The sequence below is a fragment of the Aphis gossypii genome, chromosome X (genome assembly GCF_020184175.1).
Source record: "Aphis gossypii isolate Hap1 chromosome X, ASM2018417v2, whole genome shotgun sequence".
NCBI classification, from domain to species: Eukaryota; Metazoa; Arthropoda; class Insecta; order Hemiptera; family Aphididae; genus Aphis; species Aphis gossypii.
In genome coordinates, this window is record NC_065533.1 from 30558305 (window position 1) to 30578403 (window position 20099).

General features: G+C 30.0%; 2 protein-coding genes and 1 long non-coding RNA gene across 3 annotated transcripts; all 3 read right to left on the reverse strand.

Annotated features, from left to right (window-relative positions):
• Positions 1-5964: 5964 nt before the first annotated feature.
• LOC114131556 (pyruvate kinase-like) lies at positions 5965-9701 on the reverse strand. The gene is made up of 9 exons (XM_027996804.2): positions 9532-9701; positions 9318-9447; positions 8999-9231; positions 8589-8772; positions 8264-8473; positions 7852-8036; positions 7433-7675; positions 6444-6666; positions 5965-6207 (listed from the first exon to the last, which is right to left on the reverse strand). Exons 1-9 carry the CDS (start codon positions 9583-9585, stop codon positions 6017-6019), a joined length of 1653 nt encoding a protein of 550 aa, XP_027852605.2. The 5' UTR covers positions 9586-9701; the 3' UTR covers positions 5965-6016.
• A 346-nt stretch (positions 9702-10047) lies between these two features.
• On the reverse strand, positions 10048-17440 carry LOC114131555 (uncharacterized). Its single transcript, XR_007605981.1, has 9 exons — positions 17199-17440; positions 16598-16739; positions 14563-14730; positions 14040-14418; positions 13757-13935; positions 13259-13682; positions 12911-13185; positions 12669-12828; positions 10048-11701 (listed from the first exon to the last, which is right to left on the reverse strand). It is a non-coding gene; the product is annotated as an uncharacterized LOC114131555 (long non-coding RNA).
• A 646-nt stretch (positions 17441-18086) lies between these two features.
• Positions 18087-20063, reverse strand: LOC126552463 (piggyBac transposable element-derived protein 4-like). Its single transcript, XM_050207164.1, has 6 exons — positions 19997-20063; positions 19854-19904; positions 19720-19785; positions 19593-19655; positions 18213-19390; positions 18087-18110 (listed from the first exon to the last, which is right to left on the reverse strand). The coding sequence occupies exons 1-6, from the start codon at positions 20061-20063 to the stop codon at positions 18087-18089; spliced, it is 1449 nt and encodes a 482-aa protein (XP_050063121.1).
• Positions 20064-20099: the final 36 nt, after the last annotated feature.

Consider the following 20099-nt stretch of genomic DNA (forward strand, 5'->3'; position numbering starts at 1 on the left):
CCACATGACCTCATACGCTAACTGTCTATTGTATTATTATTTTCTTATATTTATTAATTCTTAATTAAATCTTAATTATACATACTTATTACTGTTGTAAAAATATAGTTAGATCTAAGCTTTTAAAACTTTGTCAATTTCTAATTTATCAATTGTTACTGATTTTGTAATTTTTTTTTCTTCTTTTGTTAACCTTTTTCAAAATGTCAAATATTTTATTCCTTAGCCTTAAGTTTAGATGATCAACTGTCAGGAAAACTTAATAAAAAAAAAAATTAAAAAAAAAAAATACTGGTGACGGAAAACGTCACGGAATACGACGCGTTGGAAAACGTCGTGTATAGCCCAGGCTTTAATCGAGAAATTATATAAATAAATGCATATTAACGTAGCTTAATGATTATTGAAAGTAATTCTGTTGTGGAATTTTTGAGATCTTATAATAGATTTCCTTGTCGAACGCTCGTTTGGCCTCTTATTTATTATAATACTTATTTGGACTTGTTACAACGACATTTTATTGGTGAAAAAATAAATAAATAAAATAAATTAGTATTTGTATGGTTTATTACAATTAAATAATAATAATTATTAATTCAAATTACCACAATAAACATAACCAAATCCTCTATTATCAATTACATTTTGAATATCCCATTCAATAACCTTAGTATCTTTTATTAATGTTCTTAGTGGTAATTTTTTTTAGGAGTTGGTTACTCCTAAGAAGTTAATTAGGACTAATATAATAACCAAAATAAATAAAAATAAAACAATACATTTGTAGGTTTATCACTTACATGTAGCAAACGACAACAAACCCCTGTTGTCGTTGCAAGAGACTGCAGGTACATTATGTTTCTGCATAACCATATTTTTTTTGCAAGGTCCACAATAAATAAGCTACGTTTACTCATTTTGAAAAAACAAACAATAAAACCAACGATTTATTAAGCGATTGCGTTGCTACAATATTTTCCTTCCAATTTTGTTTTGTATTTGATAATTTTATTTGTTTTAGTTGGAATGTGACGGCAAAACATATGTACGCCTGTTCAAAAAATCGAATAATCGTGTGTATATATACAAAAACACTACAGAACGATAGTAAATGCACTCAGGAATGCACTCATACCACTTACAGTCGTTGCCAGATAAATTGAGCCGGCCGCGGCGGCGTTTTTCAGTAAGTGTAGCCCAAACTAGTCGCTGGCAGTGTGGTGCATAGGTCACACAGTTGGCTACGACGCGCGCAGTCACCAGTTCGAACCCGGCTCAGTGCAAACAATTTTCTGCAGAATTTTCTGTACTCTCTCTCCCATGCTATCGTTCTAGCTGCAGTATACTGCTAAAAACAACTAACCTAACCCGGTGTATTTCGACCGAATTGGATTTTAAATTAATATCGTAAAATAATTTTTGTAACAATTGTTGGTTTATTGAAGTATTTTCGGTAATAATATTGAAATACGGAGAACCACTGGTTTTCCGTTATCTCGCCGCCGCCGCCGGCTCAATTTATCTGGCAACGACTGTACAAAGCTGTAAGTTCAAAGCATTGATTTTACACGATTTTCGTTAAGGAGATTAACATTAACCGGGTGAGTCTAATATGTAGTAACCGGGTGAGACTAATATGTATTTAACCAGGTGAGTCTTATTACAAGTTTATTAAAATTGAATCATAATAATTAATAATTCAAATTACCACAATAAACATAACCAAATCCTACACTACAAATTACATTTTAAATTTCCCATTCAATAACCTAAGTATCTTTTATTAATGTTCTTAGTGGTAATTTTTAGAGTTAATTAGGACTAATATAATAACCAAAATAAATAAAAAATCTTAAAATTAAAAACAATACATTTGTAGGTACTTACACATAGTAAATGAGAATATTTCCACATCATTTTTGCTGAAATCAGGTGGCCTACTTTTCACCTGCACCATGGTTGGATTTAGAAAGGTTCAAAATATTTCGTTCCATCGTTATTGAAGAAAATTATACAACAACAAACGAAACAAACGACTCAACGTTCCTAACCGATTCGTGGTGGTCGTTACGTTTTAGGTGTCCGACCGTATTTTTGAGGCATTCCAGTATTTCAGTATTTTGGTGAACTCTTATGGATTTTATAAAATTATTCATCTTATTAGTGAATCATTCTGATTTGTTTCATCTAGGCCATAACTTTTTACTCCTTTGTCTAATTGATGCTGAGTGTTTAGCAAATCAAACCAGTCATTAAATAGTAAAACAATTTCAAAAGCCTCTTCATTGGTGTACCTGCAATATATCGTCGGTGAACCTGCAATACCTCGTAAGTCCGAAATTATTAAATTATAAATAATTCACTTTTTTCAGGAGACACGTAAATGTGTTTATAAAATCAAATGTATCATGACACAATAACTCGTATCTCCATGTCATAGTGTATCATGACATACGGATTAGTGTCAATAATTTTGTTAGATGACATACGATGTATTGTTTGAACATTTATAACCTCTTTGGAAATTTGATACACGAGATATTTACACAACAGTATTATAGAGTATTTTTTTTTCAAATATTATTTTCTACTAGCTGACCCGACAAGGCGTTGCCCGTGTGTTATTTTCCTTTTTTTACATTTTCGTATGCCGTGTGTTAGTTTTTAATTTAATCGTATTGATAGTGCTAATATTACGTCGAATTCACAATTTAATTTTGTGTGTGTGCGTATGTTTTGCTATAAACATAGCACTAGTAGATTCATTGACAACATATATATTTATAGGCCGTGAATATTATTATATTTTTATATTATTATTGAAGCACCTCCTTATATAATACTACATTGGTTGTTCTTCCACTTGGGACAAAAATGACTAAATGTAAATGTATCACCATTTAAATCAGGTTTTTATAGCAACTATTTATAAACCAAAATTCCATCGTAAATCACAAAATCCTCGTTTTAGCAACCTTTTAAAATGAGAATTTTGAAAAATCCTTTCTTAGTGCGCCTCTACGTTGCTTAAAGAACCTCTGTACAAAATTTGAAGTCCCTATACCCAGCGGTTTGGTCTGGGCGTTGATGAGTGAATCGGGGCGGTTTCCTATATGTATATAGATTAAGCTGGTGTAAGTCTCTTGGTGCTCTTACTAAGTCTTGGTAAGTTTTTTCTCGTTATATTGTAATAAATCTCCTTTTTTTCTGTTATTTTATTCACGTGCTGTGCAACAATTTCAGTTTTCATTATTTCTAAATTTGATTTTAACTTTTCTATATCTTCTTTTATTTTTTCCTGATCTACTATTTTTACAATTTTTTTTGGCACTGAAGGTGACAAACTTTTTTGCACTCTTTGCACTTATTCATCGCTTTAAAGATATTTATTGCAGAACAATAAATACATTTCTTAAATCGTTGAAAAAAACCGTATATGTTTTTATAAATTCGTGACTGTGACTCAATTCAAAAAAAAAAATAATAATAATAACTTGAACGAAGTGTAAATTTGAAACAAAATTAGTCGAATGTTTGAATTATACCCGTTTTTAATACAAGCTAATAATATTTTATTTGTTAGAAAAAAATTGTTTGCATTGAAAACCTTTGTTTTATTAAATAGAAATGTCGTCAGTAGATTGATTCTGTAACTCTGATAATAACGTATCGAATTATATCGATAAATATTCGTTAACCAGTATTCCATTATGTATCGAAAACCGATATGAAAGTTGCGATTCTATAAAATGCACTTTCGATAAAACATCGTTACATAATTGGTTAAATGTTATATACGAAATAGGCTATAAGAGCTTTTGTTAGCATTATATGGTGGTCCAGTAACTTTTTTGGTGTCAAGAGCCAAAAAATAAAAAATAAATTCATTCACCTTATTTTATTATTACAATTTAAATGTTAAACAAAATTTATATAATTATAACAAATGTAATTTATTTAAGTTTCATCACTGTTTGGTATATTAATTTAACATAGTATAAGCATATTAACACATTTTAATAAAAAAAATATAAAAATACTAATAAATTAATATGATTTTTAAATTTAGATAAATAAATTTTAATCGCATGCATATTATGATTGCAACACAGGCAGTGGATTGCTGACCACATCTAATAATATCTTATCTTAATTCTACGACATTTTTTTTTATAATTTTATACCTATGCATCGCGTTTCGATCTGTTAGTCTGTTTCAATTTTCACGCGTGACAATTGCCAATAGAGTGTTAAGTATTTTAAATAAATGGAAAAACGGAACTTTATAATTTATTTGAGAAATTGTTGTCTGAAAAAAAAAGATAATTCATCTTATTTGTCAAATGAAAAATGCTTAAATATAGGTAATTAATGAATTGAAAGGCAGCAATAAATCTGAAAATTATTAATATCGGAGGAAAAGAGAAAATTAAGCACTCACGAAAAAGGGAGTAGGTACTAATTTACTATATTACTTAAAAATTGATGAATTATATGATAGGTATACTAAATGAGATACACCTTAATATTGGTCATGGTGGTAAGCATCGAAAGATGGCAGAAATTAGAAAATGATACAAATATTTGACTCAAGAAGTTGTACTTATGTTCATTAAACTTGTGTAAATTTTGTGGACCTTGATAAACAAAACTGTCATCTAAACGAAAAGGCTTGTAGTTAGACCAATTGTTCCATTTAACTAAACATAATATAAAAACAGAAATTAATAGATAATAATAGAAAAAACTCTGAAATTTGTTTAATGAACCAAGTTGAAAAAATGAAATTTAGGCCTATCCATAAGTTTCCCCCAGCTAACATCGGAGACAGTGTGAGAGTCACTTTACCTGATGTCGACAGATTACTAGCAGACCCAAGAAATATTTTGTTTTCAGTTGTGGCTATTGAAGATGAATAATATTATAAACTTGGTAATAAATATGGTACCTACTTTGCCACAGTTACATTATAGAACTAAAGATACATGATACTTCTAAAAATATATCATGATACATGATACTTGATACTTGAAAATCATGTATCACGATACACGATACAAGATGCAATTGTATCTTTGATACTGCCCAACCCTGGTTGTATACCAGAAACCAGTTTGGTGTTTGTCCGATATCATTAATACCGCTTGATGTGGTACTTATAGAAAAACCAATGAGGGAAATTGTTGGTTTAGGGGAGAACCGCAGTCACCAACATAAACCAACAAATGGCGAGGCATCACCCTTCACATCCATCTAAGGGCGGAAACACGTAACGAGGAAACGAACGGGTATTCGAAACTGGTAGACAGCAAAGCCGGGTCGGGATACCAAACAGAAAACCATGGCCATAAGCCAACTATGTCGTTTTTTTTCTTTCGATCTATTTTAGATAAATAGTTTATACGCGCGCCTTAAGGGACTTAACGGTTAATGTATTATCAAAATATTTGTAGAAAAATGTTTTCTAAATAAACGATGACGGCACCGCAGACGTACGCAAAAGCAGTTCCCGCGGTTTCCCGTCAGTTCAAACAGCAAAAAAAAGGTGTTAATCTTAAATTAAGTTTGTTGTCCACATTATAAAATTGTATGATATATTTGTTATCAGTAAGTTAATCATCAATACAAATATGTTGTTTGAAAAACATGTTGCGAGTTTATTTAACAAATATGGTGGATCAAAAATACCTAACCATGTGTTGGTCTGCAGTGAATACGGCAACCCTATGTTATGATACTAAATACGATAGTTGAGATAATTGATATCACACACGTAGTTCTTGATGTCAACGCACCTCGGAAATCTTGATCTTAAGCTGGGGATACTTATTGTATTAAATTTACAAATACTGTAAAAAAATCAATGACGTCCAAAGATCCTTCGAGAGTACCAACATAGAATATGACAGTATATTGCTTTTTAATTCTTTGCTTAGTAGGTACAAATTAGGTCATTCAAAATAATAATAAAATAAAAATGTAACGTTTTATTTTTATCAAATTTTTAAATATATTTTTATGCGTTTACAAAGTCTCCAGCACTAACGTAGAACAAGCTCATAGTGTTAGCAAAACCTGCGTTTTGTTTAGAGCAACTCATGTGTAAAACCAAGTCTCCCTGATGTAATATCCCCTTTCTTTTTCCAAAATCCATCGCAAACCTTGTACGATTTTCAATTTCTTTAGACCAAATGTTTTCTATTGGATCTGTAACATATACATGACGTCGTCTGATATATGATTGAAGAAGAAAGCGTAGATTTGTGAAAAAATATTTTAGTTTTAATCACATAATAAAGTCTTTAGAAATAATATTACATCATTTAATATTTGCATTACGAAAGGAATACTTGTACCTCAAAATTGTTGAGATACTCGCGTCTTCGATTATTATTTTACGCGTAGTATAAACAATAAACATATTATTATTTTTATTTATTTACCAATGTACTGCAAGGCTATAACATTACGCCACACAGACAATTTTCTTGCAGATTTTCCGTGCCTGACGATCGCTAATATAGGACATCGAGGCCGGTATCTAGCTATTAATCGGGCTGACATACCAGACGTGGTGATCACAATAATTGCAGCTGCATGACATTTAAATGATACTTCTACACACCCAATGCTAATCGCATATGCAGGATCAATTTTTGGTTTGGACTGAAAGCATAACGTATTATACATTACATGAATGTATCATTGTGTCACTAAAGTAGAGAAGTATATAGTGGAGCGCAGAATTGTCAACGTTCGTTATGTTGTGAAAACATTTTGTATGTTTTATATGGTTTTAAGATGACGTTGAAAATCATATTGCATACAAGTCTGCAATGAAGTACCACATTTTATGTCTTTTAAGTCTTTTGAAACCATAACCAGGGTAACCGTAACGCTTGTCCGCGACGGTTTTCGATTCTGTGTTAAAGCAAAGACATGAAATGTCAGCAGGCCTTTTCAACTGCTGCTACCTCCACCACCTTATGGCACTTATGGCAAGAAATTTATTTCCAAAAGAATAACAATGAAAGGCTGAATGTTTTAACATTGCTCTGGGATAATGGTTGTATTGTGTTAACTTTGGTACCAACTTTATTGTTTTAATGTGGGCTTAAATTTTATATTTACCAAAAATGAAAGTATAAAAACCTGAAAATAATTTATTTTAATCATAGATAAGTATATCAATTGCATATTATTATTTCTTGTCATACAGGAGTGAGGACCGTTTTTACACTCTAGTCTGCGCTCCAGTATATCTTATTGATCTCGGTGCATGGTCCTAGTAAAATATTGTATAATAACAAAATTATTTTATCAGGTAATTTTTTTAATTTAATTTTAAACTCATAAAAGAAATATGTTTGTTCTTTTCCGCTTACAAACATCGATACGATAAATAATAATACTGTAATGTAAGGTTGTATACCTTTTTATTGAGTTCGGTGAATAACTGTTGTTCCCATATGGTTGCTTCGCCCTGCCGACACAGTGAAGATGCGTACTGAATACAATGTGATTTATTTTCACTGCGCATCGTAACGTCCAGATAAATGCAATCAGTTCCATCCATTACGGTATTTATGAGATCATTAACTTCAGCGTTTGTAGGTACTGTACTTACTTCCATGGAATTAAGATATTCCCCATACGTGATGGTTGGTTTTCCAGCCTGTATATTGTATGATGGTTAGGGGATCAATCATTGTGTAAAATTAAATAAGTGTAACTTAAAATTAATATGTTAATCGATCATATTTAAAAAATTGACCATGTTTTATATAATAGATAGTATTTTTTTGACGTTAAAAGTATGTTTATAACGCAGTTGCTCTCCCAAAAACTCACTACATTGCATTTAGATAAGACAATTTTCTGGGCCAGAAATATCTTGTCATGGCCAACCTCCATGGATAAGTTTGGTCGATTCAAAAAGACGCCATCTACAACTGGTAATATATCATCAAAGTTCTCCAGCCCGACGGTATTATCAATTTTTGCATACAGGCTGATGTCCCCACCTCGCTCTGTGTCTAAAAAAAACTCATTTGAAGCAACGTAAATGAAATATTTCCTCAGTTTAGGACCGATAAAATAGGGTTAGCATATGGCCGTAGATAGTGTGACATATTCTGGTATCAGATAAAAAATAAGATGATATTTAACTAGTGAAATATTAAGACGGAAACTATTACAATTGTAATACTAGACATTGAAAAGAATCATATCGTCAATCATAGTGATTTCATAAATAACTTACTGACAAACTTGCGAACATGGTCAAAAAAGACAGAATTTCTTACGCCAGGCACCAAGATAACGTCCACTTTAAGTTGGATCGCTGTACGAATTTTCTCCTCATCCAATTTAGAAAGTGTCGTTGAGCCAATAGGAATTTTTGGAATGTGCACTGTTTTTTCAGATCCCAACAATTCTCCTCGCTTTATCACACAATACACTTCATCTTCGTCTGAATAGAAGGAAAATTAAAGTTATTTTTGACATCGTCGTCACTGAGAAAATACTCCATTGATCATTTGTTCAGTGTTAATTAATATAAAATAATAAAATGGATACATGTTTACCGACTCTGATCACGGCCAGTTCAATTTTTCCATAGTCTAAATAAATCCGATCATTAGTTTTAAGCCGAAGAATCAAATCGCTATTTACATAAATACGGTCTTCTGTACACTTAAATTTGTATTCGACATCGTTAGTGACATAAACATGAGCGTTTGTCGATAATTCTATTAAACGTTGTATAGGCTAATTAAATAAAAATAAATCTTATCAAATTATTAGACACGTGGAATTAATTAATTATTTTGGAAATTAAAGTTTATATGATTTCGAGACTTTTATAATACCTATATATATTATTATTATACATTAATTCGTTAATCAATAAATCTATTAAAACGTTAAACTTGAATATTTTGTTTTAGAAATTATAACCACTTATTTATCATTATTTTACATCAATACTTATTACCTTTGTATGGAATATGCTTCCAGTCGTAATACAAGATCCTCCAAGATCAAGTACTAATGTCATTGAATATGGCACTTGATTGTTCTTTTTAAGACTGTAGTTAAAAACACCCTGACGAATTTCGAAAACCATTTTTCGACTTTGTTCAAATGATAAACCACTAAAATCAAATATTACTATAGATACACCTCTTTCACAAAATTCTTCGATTAATCCTTTAGTCACGTTAAGTGCTGAAATAATAATGTAAAAAGATTGATTCATTGAAACGGAAAAATAATTAATTTGTGTTTATATATATATAAATATATTAACGTACAAACACCACAAGCTATAGTAGTTAATGTATTTTGTGATGGATTTGATTCAATTTTTAAATTGCTTAAATGGTCAAGATAGTTGTCCTCGAATGAAGCTTTCATTTGCATCTCATTGTCATAGCAAGGTTCCTTTATGTATAAATATATAAATATGATTTTATTAAAACAACAATGACATATTTTATAATCTACTATTTCCATTAATATTCTTACCCAGGGGTACACGACACATGATTCTTCGGCTTTAGGTATATTTGTAGAGTCCATTTTTTTCAATATGTTCCCCCAAAAAAATGTATCATAGAAAATAAACTTTAAATTAATTTTATTCAAAACATATAAATTAAATTTGTTTACATTAATTAAAAGTCTGTTTAATTAACGTTGCCTAAGAAACTATTTGATGTTCAAACTACGTTAAAGAATTCAATTACTTGAATGAAGAATCTAAATAGTAAATAATGATTTAAATATATATATATATACTAGCTGAATTACGCGGCATTGCCCGGAAACAAATTTTTTTTCTGAGCTTACACGGGAGCAGACAACATAAAATTATAAAATTGTCCGTGAGTGAAGCAAGGATCGCTGATGTCAATTCCTGCAACTTTCATTGTCTGTCCTTGTGCCTTATTAATTGACATAGCAAAACAAAGTTTAACGGGAAATTGGACACGTTTAAATTCGAAAGGGTGCTCGTTTGTTATCATTGGTATTCTTGGGATGTATAAAATTTTACCACTCGCTGAGCCGGCAATAATTTCAGCTTCAATAAGGTTTTTTTTCAAAGATAATATTTTTAATCTCGTTCAAAATTTGGGAGCATTTAAATTTCGCATGAGAATAATAGGCGCACTGATTTTTAAATCAAGTTTGTGTAGGGAGGAGACCTGATGGATTTAATGAGTTAAGAAATTTAGTCGGTATATCTATAGTTTCACCTTGATTAGTTAGTGTATCTATGGAAATATAGTTTTTTTTTATCAGCTTCGAACATGGAAAGAACTTTTTCGTTTATGATGTTGACGGTGTCGTTTTTAAGGGCCGAAATTACACGTTCACGGAGCCATTCATTGGATTTATTGGAAAGATGAGAAATTTCAGAATAAGTTAGTTAAGATTTTTAACTTAAGGACTTCTTACAGACAGCCCTAGTCCTTCTACAGGTAAGCCAGGCTCGCTATGTGATTAAAACAGGGTGGTTAAGGATCAGCGTTGTCAACTACAGGGTTCGGAAGGCCGAAAAGAGAAACACGAGATGTTTTAAGTGTCTGGCTTTTGGGCACGAGTCTAAGAAGGTCCGAAGCTCAAAACCTAATTCAAAAACAAATCAAATGCCGGGGTACAATAGGAGTATTTTACATTTTTATTTTATAGTTATTAGGGGATGTCAAAAGGCAAATGCTTCCAGGAAAAAAAATTATAGGATATCTCGAAAGAAAAACTTAGAACCACTATGACGGGCATTCGAATTTCTAACAGCGACGTGAAATATATTATTCCACGTGCGATCGCAGCAGAGGACCCTTTGTAAACACCCGAAAGACGATTTAAAAGTTTAAACGGGGCCCGAAAAATCTTACAAAAATTAATAAATTAACGAAAAAAATAATCATAATACAATAACGACGGTCGGAAGTTCACACTAAATCACCTTATCAAAAACAAGATAAACACGGTAGCGGTATATATCACGATTAAAGATATCTTTAATCGTGGTATATATCAATATACCTTATCAACATACCTCTTATCAATTGTTAACCTGGTACCATGAAGGCTAGAGATATATATCTAGCAGTCTAGCGAGCCATCACCACAATATTCCCTCTCGATCTTATTAACTTCATTTATATTTTCTAAATTAAATTAAATTTTTGATCGTAAATCCCATACTTACCTAGTGTATACTGAAATATAACACTGAGTTGGCCAAACAAAACTACTGTATAATGTAATGTACAAACACTTACTTTGTTGTAATATATCATACCATTAAAATGGACAGAGACTCCGCACGAGCAAAGGTAAGTATCAAGTAAGTATCATTTTGCAGTGAATATACTAATTTTTTTTTTTTTTATACAATAAATAATTATTACTTATCTACCATCAGACTACCTTGGCTAATCATTTATTAGTTCTACAGTGACGATGAAGTGCTAACGCACGCAAGGTGCAATTGCATTCATATAAAACATATTTTATTAATAATGTCAGTGGAATAGGGCTCCAGGCGACACCACTATAAAAAAACGCGGCACGTGTAATAACCCCACACCAGGGTGGTGCGGTATGATTGCACGAATATTTTAAAATATTTTCAGTGGAAGCAATGAAGTTGATTCTGAATTTGAATACATCTGCCAACATCAAAAACCTGTTAATACAACCAAGAGATTAAATGTAAATAATTAAATAAATAGTTTATTCAAGAATAATGTTGTTTAATATAAGTTTGAATATCTGAAGCCTGGACGTAAAACTTTAATTTTGAAGCGGTGAGTTTTGTTTGTAAGGTAGGTGGATTTGAAGGATGAGTTTGTATGATTGGTGAATTTTGAAGCGTTTCGATGATTTATAATTGATAATTGAAAGTCCTTTTTAAGTTTTGGCAAAGTTTGAAGTAAATTGTATATATATTGTTTGTATTTTTCAGTTTTTTGTTGATAAATATGCAATATTGTGTCTAAAGATGTAATATTGAAATGATTGGTTAGTATTGACTTTAAAAAATGTTGAATAAAGATTGATTTTTGTTGAAATTTTTGTATTATGAAATTCTGATTTGTTGCAAGTTTGTGTTTGGCAGAAGTAATTGAGAAAATTGTTGTTGGAAGCTTAAACCAACACATAATTATATACATTATTTATATTTAAGAACCATTGCAGATGTTTCAAGACAAACAAATAAAATTACATTGTAAAAAACAGCTGTCGTCAAGTATATATCTTTTGTTATGTTCATTATGTCGTTTACTGTTGCTAAATTTTTAAATTTTTGAATATAGTTGTATATATTTGGTTTATTAGGTTTGTGTATTTTGTAAGCATGGTACCTATTTTTGAAATGTCAAATAATTTTCATCAACTAATTTGACTAATGCTGCTTTCAGTGCAGGTTTTTCAATAAAAAAGTGTCTTATAATGCACATTATTATTTTAATGTGATTATATATACTAAATAATTATGGAAAAGTAAAATTCAAGTCATTAATACATTTTAAATAATTATATAGTAACAGACAGCATTTTGTAATGGTAATGTTATGAGTTCTTATGATAATATTTTTAAATTAGGTAAAAAAAAATGCTGTCTTATAAATATCTAAACATTATCAACATACTGTGTACTTTTGAGTAAAATTTAAGTTTTCATAATATACATAAACACAAGTCAATACTAATGCTGTATTGTAATCATCGATATTTGGATCTGGGGTAAAGAATTCAATGACTGACTTGTCATCAATTTGAATTCTGACATCCGGAACCCTTGTTGTTAACCTGTTTTTTATAAATTAAGGTATTTCATTATTTATTTTAATTATTTAGGTTATGTGATAGAATATTAAATTTTAAAATTTACTTTGTGTTTTTATAATTTAGATCAATAAATGGATTCCGTCACCATGATTCTACTGCCATTATGAATTCATGGAATGTTTTATCCATTGAATAAAGATGGTTACAATTTATGTATGGTAGACAATTCAGAATGGCGTTGCCTTTGTCATCTACCAATCCCTTTATTTGTTGATAATAATTTACTATATAGTTAATAATTATACTCATTTGTATTAATTTTTTTTTTTTTTTTGATTATAGATTTCTTCTAACGTATCCACTTCACACACTTGGACACTGAAACATGAGATGCAATAAGATTGAACTACCTCAAATTAGGCATTAAGATATATTACAAAATGTGACTTACTCATGAAGGATATCAGGGGAGCAATATAGTATAACACAGCTGAATATGTAATCAATGAATTGTATTGAGGTGGCCGATTGCACGAGATCGTTTATATTGAATGTTTTATGTATTGATGGAGTGATGGTTTTAAAAAATTCTATTGAGTTAAGTTCGGAAATGACTGATTGCTTTTGATTTTTGATTGGTAGATTAGTTAAAAGAAATTTACAATATTGTTTAACGGCTTCACTTTTAATTATGTCTATTGATGATTTTTTATTTATGGCTATTTCCTCCCTTTTTTTTTATCTATTTTTTCAATCGTGAATCTTGATGCTATATTTCTTAATGTGTGAGGCTTTGAATCCATAATATATTCAGCCAGCCTGTCTGCCTTTACGTAGTGTATAATATTATCTATATTTTTGTATCTTGAGAGTATCTGTTAATAAATATTGTATAATTATTTTTATTGTGAATTGTATATATATGTATATTATTATAATTGTTACATACATTGATTTTTTGATATTTTAAACTTTGGATTGTACTGCACTTTGTGATTAAAGTATAATTAAATTTCTCAGTACTTTTAATTCTTGAACCGTAACTGTTCAATAAATGTGACTTAACGATGTTATGTATCTGTTTTGGGGGAACTGATAAATTGAACTTGCAATCATATTTAACATATTCTATTAAAATGAAGAAAACGCCATTTAGTAATAATACTATTACAGTAATATTTGCAATAAAATTGCCATCGTTATCTGTTTTTAAAAAAAAATAAATAGTTTACCTTTGAATTTTCCCTGCCTACGTATGTTGGTGGCTTTAGTAGGATATGCACCTGATGAAGATGGTATAGGGAAGTTATTTCATAAATAAATGTTTCATTGCAAAATGGACTACATATGGCGTATCCTAACCTTTAGACGGTGTGGCAAACAGGGCTTATAGCCAAGGATTGAACGGCCGACGTGGTGGAAGCAGCGGTCTCAAGAGCGTTTCTTGAGAAGGAGCTATATTGCGAAACATCTTCTATGATGGACTAATGCGGTTGGGATATCCGGATGGCATCCATATCGTGTGCTTCGCCGATGATGCGGTGATCGTGGCAACCGGCCACACCACATAGCTTCTGGAGAGAGCCATGAATGACTCTTTGCAGATGGTGGCTGCTTGGAAATTGGAATATTATGAATAGTTTGAGTTCACTTATGTCCCTACAGTTAAAACTAATAACTGATCATATATACCTTAGTATTATTGTTAAATTAAAGACAGTCTATTCCCTAATTGTTTATTCAATTTTTCCATACCTTATTATTGTTTGAATTGTTTGAAATCATTACTTGCTTGACAAATTTAGTCCACATTTGACAGCATATGTGCGGTAATGGCTGTAGTTTCTGGGACTCTCTGTAAGTGGTGTTGGTATTTATCGGACACTCCGAGTACACCACGATATTGCTACATGCTCTGATATTCTATAATAAATATAATACATGAAGATATTAAAAATGTTACGCCAACAAATACTGTATAATTATAAAGAAGAATTTAAACATAATGGATTGGGATCTTACGAAATTTGCTGCTCTAGGCCTAGGCGTAATTCCGGTCTTGAAGCAGAAATACAGGTATGATCATTTATCATAATGTATTATTGTATTAACGTTATATCTTATTTAATAATCACAAATTTGTATTTGTTTATAAATAAAGGAAAATAATAAAATTGTTCTGTACACAAACATGTAAATTATAAAAACCGGATGAAGCGCTAATGGAGGGAGTCTCGAAATAACCGGTATCTAACATTGATAACAAACGTTGTATAACTTGCACACACAGCTATAGCATGCTCTGTCAATAAAAGTTACGATTAAGATTAACACAGATGAGTATACCTATTAATAATAGTAGTCTATATATAGGCTGCGCATCTCACTCGTCTAGTGTAAACTATAAAACGAAATATTTACGCTATTTTGCATGTACTAACATAGTAACATTTCTTAATATTATTAATAAATATTACGCATTATGTTTGTCGACAAAGGTAGGCAGGTACTCTATGGTTTATATTTTATTTAAAGTACCTACCTAAATTGCTATATTTAATTATGTGTTGCTAACTTTTTAAAATGTTTAGGTACCTAGTCCCTAGTTTTGCAGCGTTTACAACTATTTATCGTTTTTACTAAATTAACAGAAAACTTAAATTCGATGGTTTTTTTGTTATAACAGGTCTTATTTCTATGTATATTTTGTAAAAAGCAATACAACTCTTTTGCTACCTATAATACATTTGTATTCTCATGATACTAGCAGTGGCGTATCTATATAAGGGGGGGGCAAGAGGGGCAATTTCCCCCGGCAGCACTTTTTTGGGGGGCAGTAAATATAGCTGGAAGGTTTTATTTTTAAATTGATTTAAACAGTTACAAAAAAAAAAAAAAGAGTACTCAGGGGGCAGCAAAATCCTGAATACGTCTCTAGATACTAGAAATAATTATATATATATATAATTAATAAATAATACGCGATAGGTATTAAACAATAATATCTGAACGAAAGCGGATATAAAACAGAAAAAAACACTCTAAACGTACTCGAACAGCGTCCCCGTAAAGTAATGGAGACGACGCTACGACGCGTCCAATCGTCGTTTCCAATATACCAGCATACCGACGATACCGCACGCTTAGGACGCGTTGGATACCACGCTTGGCGGCAGCCGGCAATCCAGAAACCGATTCAAAATTGATTTGAATGTATTATTACGTTTACTTGAGATCAATCAGATGAATCCATCGTTCCAGAATTCTTATACACTTTGTGTAAATATTTAAACATTTTAAATGTTCACTCTACAGAATTGAAATTAACAGTCTTTAAACGTCATGCACCTATCAATCTCAATTAAACATAACACGAATTCAAAAGTAAAGTTATAAAAGTTTTATCATATTTTTAGTTTGTTCTTTAGGATGGACAAAAATACTAAGTAAGCGGTAAATACAGTAATGATGACAGGGAAGATAATATAAACAGAAAAAACAAAAATATATTATGAACTTGGATGTTGTTATACTTATTCTAAGATTTTTGAGACAGTACTCGCCGTCCACAATAATTTTTAAAGTGTTTCTACTTATCTCATCCGCTATTCGCCAGTGGAAGTACAATACATAGTACCTATGTGGCCTGTACCCTAACCACGCCTGTTTATATAATATTTAAAATCCTAAGCATGAAATTATAAAATAAAAAAAATTTATTAAGAAAATGTGTAAAATAAGTGTAAAATTGTATTAATTATAATGTTCAGTAATTCAGTATATGACTTACTAATTGTTCATACAAAAAGAATTACGGAAGAACAAACAAATTATCTAGTTTAATTTGATAAAAAGAATCAACATCAATCAACTCAATTCTTGTATCATTAAATTGAAATTCATTGTAACATAATATCATTCTTCCTCTATACCTAAAAAAAAAAAGTAATTTCAAAATCAGCCATTTTTTATAAACACATTATGCAAGTGATCACTAATCTTTTTCAGTTTTATATTAATTATTATATATCTATAAAAAGTCATAATGGCCTTTGTTTTACAGTTTATAATATAATTAATATTAAATGTATTTAAAAAGTATATTCATTTCAAATAAAATAATTTAATTAACTCACAATACTGCATAAAATATTTTTTTTTATTATTCTAAAATAGTGTACATTTATACTTGGTATATTAATTAAATGAAAAATTAAGTTTTAAGTTTCATATTATGATAAGCCAATCAATACCTAAGACAAATATTACTTATAGTAAAATAAAATACAAATAAATAATAACTAGATATTTTTTTGAATAAAATTACAAATTTACTATTTTTGGTTCTTGAATTATATGAATCATATATTTATATGCACTAAATTACGTACCATTTGTCATTTAACGCCAACAATTTCTAAAGCCTTGAATTCTTTAACTTTTTCAAAAGAACAACTAAATTCTGACATATTGTTCGTATCTTTTAATCGTTTTGTTTTTTATCTTCAGTTGTAGCTATATATACACCATTTTCATTTGGTTCGAGTGAAATTAAGATAACCTAAAATCAAATACAATATAAGTTATTAAAAAAAAAAATGTTTTAATGATTAACACGTTGAGCGCCATGAGACCCAAATGTGGGTCTCAATTATCTTTGACCAAACCGCCAAATGATTTTTGGTGCGGTTTACTCAAAAAAAATGTTTTAAAAAAAAATTGTCTAAATGGTTTGAAATTTTACACATACTATTATTATGACTAACAGAAGAGTTTTATAATATTTTTTAACTGATTAGGAGCGAGACCCTAAAATAGGTCTCATGGCCAAACTGAGTCACCTATCAAAAATATATTATTTTTCTCATATTTGAAACCCATATTTGACCCTCAACCACATAATAAAATAGGTTATCATAAATTAACATTACCAAGTATAAATATTATTGGTAGATGTAGAGAAAAGCAATAATAACATGTAGTCAATTGTATGCAATTAATTTTATTAACATATAAAAAATAATATTGTTTAATTTCAACATTCTTGTACAAAAAAAAAAAAAAAAATAACTAAAAACTTTTAAAAAAAAATGTTCAGTCTATTCAATTGAATAATAGTAGTAGATAGGTAATAAGATATCTTTTATAAAACAAAACTGAAAACGAAGTAGTAAAAACCAGAAATATCTTTTTCCAGTCTACTCAGATGAATAAAAATAATAATAGGTAACAATAACTTTATTTTATAAATTATAAATCAAAACAAACCAATACAAACTTTACTTCTTTACAATTTTATGTTCCTCAAAGAAACAATCAAGACAAAAATGTTTATTACATAAAAAACATTTAGTGTAATTTTTTTTTGCATTATTCTGTGCATATTTTCTGCCTTTTTCTTTTACTGCTTTTGAGTAACATCCAACACATCTAGATCTGTTTGATTTTTCTAAGGTATGTTTTTGTGATACAATTTCTGTGATAGTTTCTTTATTTATTAACTGTTCTACAAGTGTAGATCTAAATTCTGTTATAGATATTTTTGAAGATGTAACTTTCTGGAATAAAACTAGAGCATTAACAACACTAATGTTTAATAATGCATCTAGAGCAACTTTTCTGTACCACTTTTGACTGCGACGAAGAGGGTTAGAGTAGGAAGTCATCTGATCTGAGAGGTCAATTGAAGTTTTCCCAATATTATTATCAACAACTACTGTAGGTTTTTGTACCGTTTTTCCTCTTATTTTCAAACTTGTAAGAGCACTATCATGTTTAGATGAAATCATGACTAAATCCCGTTTGTCCCGCCACTTCAGTACCAACACATTAGATGAGCTTCGCTGAGATACAATTTCCCTTTTTTTAAATTTTTTTTTAGTTACTTCTTTCGGATTAGACTTTCTATTACACCTTAATGTTCCAACTAAATATGTGTTTCTTGATTGTAATAATTCAGCTAGTTCTACACTTGAATACCAGTTGTCAACAAAAATAGTTCTGCCATTATCAAGATAGGGTTCTGCTAATTCCATTACAACATTACTTCCAACATTTCCAACATTTAACATATTATTAACTTCTTTTCCACAGTATACTTTCATAGCAATAGTATAACAAGGAGAAATACATAATTTGAATTCTTTGATGCCAAATCTGTCCCTTTTATTTTTAATATATTGTTTAAAAGCAAGTCTTCCCATAAATTTAACTAAGGACTCATCAATGCACATGCTTTGTTCTGGTTGCATACAATAATTAGAATTTATCATTATATCATTGATAACTGTTCCTAATTTGTACAACCTATTTGTAGGGTCAGCACAAGTATTGTCTGAAAAATGTAGAGTTTTCATTAAACATTCAAATCTATTACGGCTCATTATAGTACTAAATTGTGTACAATAAATTCTTGATAAACTCCAATAAAGATGATAGGATGGTAGTGAAACTAATCCAGTCCATATAAGAAGACCAAATAATTGTTTTATTTCACATTCATTTGTGTCGTGCCATTTGTTTAAACGTGCATGTGGGGAAATTGTTCTAGCACTCAATAGTTGAGCAGCATATCTATTAGTTTCTATCACAATTTTGTGTATTAAATCATTACTTACTATACATTGATAAAATATCTAATGGTGTTCCATCTTGGAGAGTGTCAATTAGATCTGGATCCAAACCAATATTGTTGTTATTTGTGTTGAAAGTATAATTATTAATATTATGGTCATCATCTCTCCACTGGCGATCAATTTGTTGATGAGCTTGATGAGGTGTAGTACTTAGTATATTAGCAGGTGGTGAAGAATCGACAGACATTTCAGAACCACTAATATGAGATATATCTGAAATTTATAAGAAACCAATGTAATTATCTGTGATATACAATTATACAAAATATATAAATACCAGCAAGTGAGTCGATTCTGTTAATATTCTCATCATTAAAATAATATATTCCTGACAGTGCATCATCTAAAATAAATTTCAATGTTAGTTAATAAATAATTTGCATAAGGAACATATTATTTCTATAAAAATACCGTTTTCTTCAGGTTCAATTTGATCAGGATCTGAATCGTCTTCAAATGCAGCTATTCTATTAATAATTTTTAAAAATTATTAATTTAATTAAAATGCAAAAATTTGAATATACCATTTATAATAAACATAAGTATTTACTAACAATTGTTATAATCTGGATCTTTATCCGAGTCGTCATCGTCAAAATCATCCAAATCGGAATCCAACATTTCATTAATTTCGTATGGATTCATTTTTATGACTTT

What these genes read in the sequence shown, in the direction of transcription:
- LOC114131556 (XM_027996804.2), bottom strand. Translation starts at nt 9,585, where the DNA reads ATGGACTCTACAAATATACCTAAAGCCGAAGAATCATGTGTCGTGTAC. An exon ending in ACTGGCCGTGATCAGAGTCG is followed by an intron (nt 8,474 to 8,588) that starts GTAAACATGTAT and finishes CCTTCTATTCAG; the next exon opens with ACGAAGATGAAGTGTATTGT. An exon ending in TATAGCCTTGCAGTACATTG is followed by an intron (nt 6,208 to 6,443) that starts GTAAATAAATAA and finishes TATATGTTACAG; the next exon opens with ATCCAATAGAAAACATTTGG.
- LOC126552463 (XM_050207164.1), bottom strand. Translation starts at nt 20,063, where the DNA reads ATGTTGGATTCCGATTTGGATGATTTTGACGATGACGACTCGGATAAA. An exon ending in AATTGAACCTGAAGAAAACG is followed by an intron (nt 19,786 to 19,853) that starts GTATTTTTATAG and finishes AATTTATTTTAG; the next exon opens with ATGATGCACTGTCAGGAATA. An exon ending in TTGGATGTTACTCAAAAGCA is followed by an intron (nt 18,111 to 18,212) that starts GTAAAAGAAAAA and finishes TGTTTCTTTGAG; the next exon opens with GAACATAAAATTGTAAAGAA.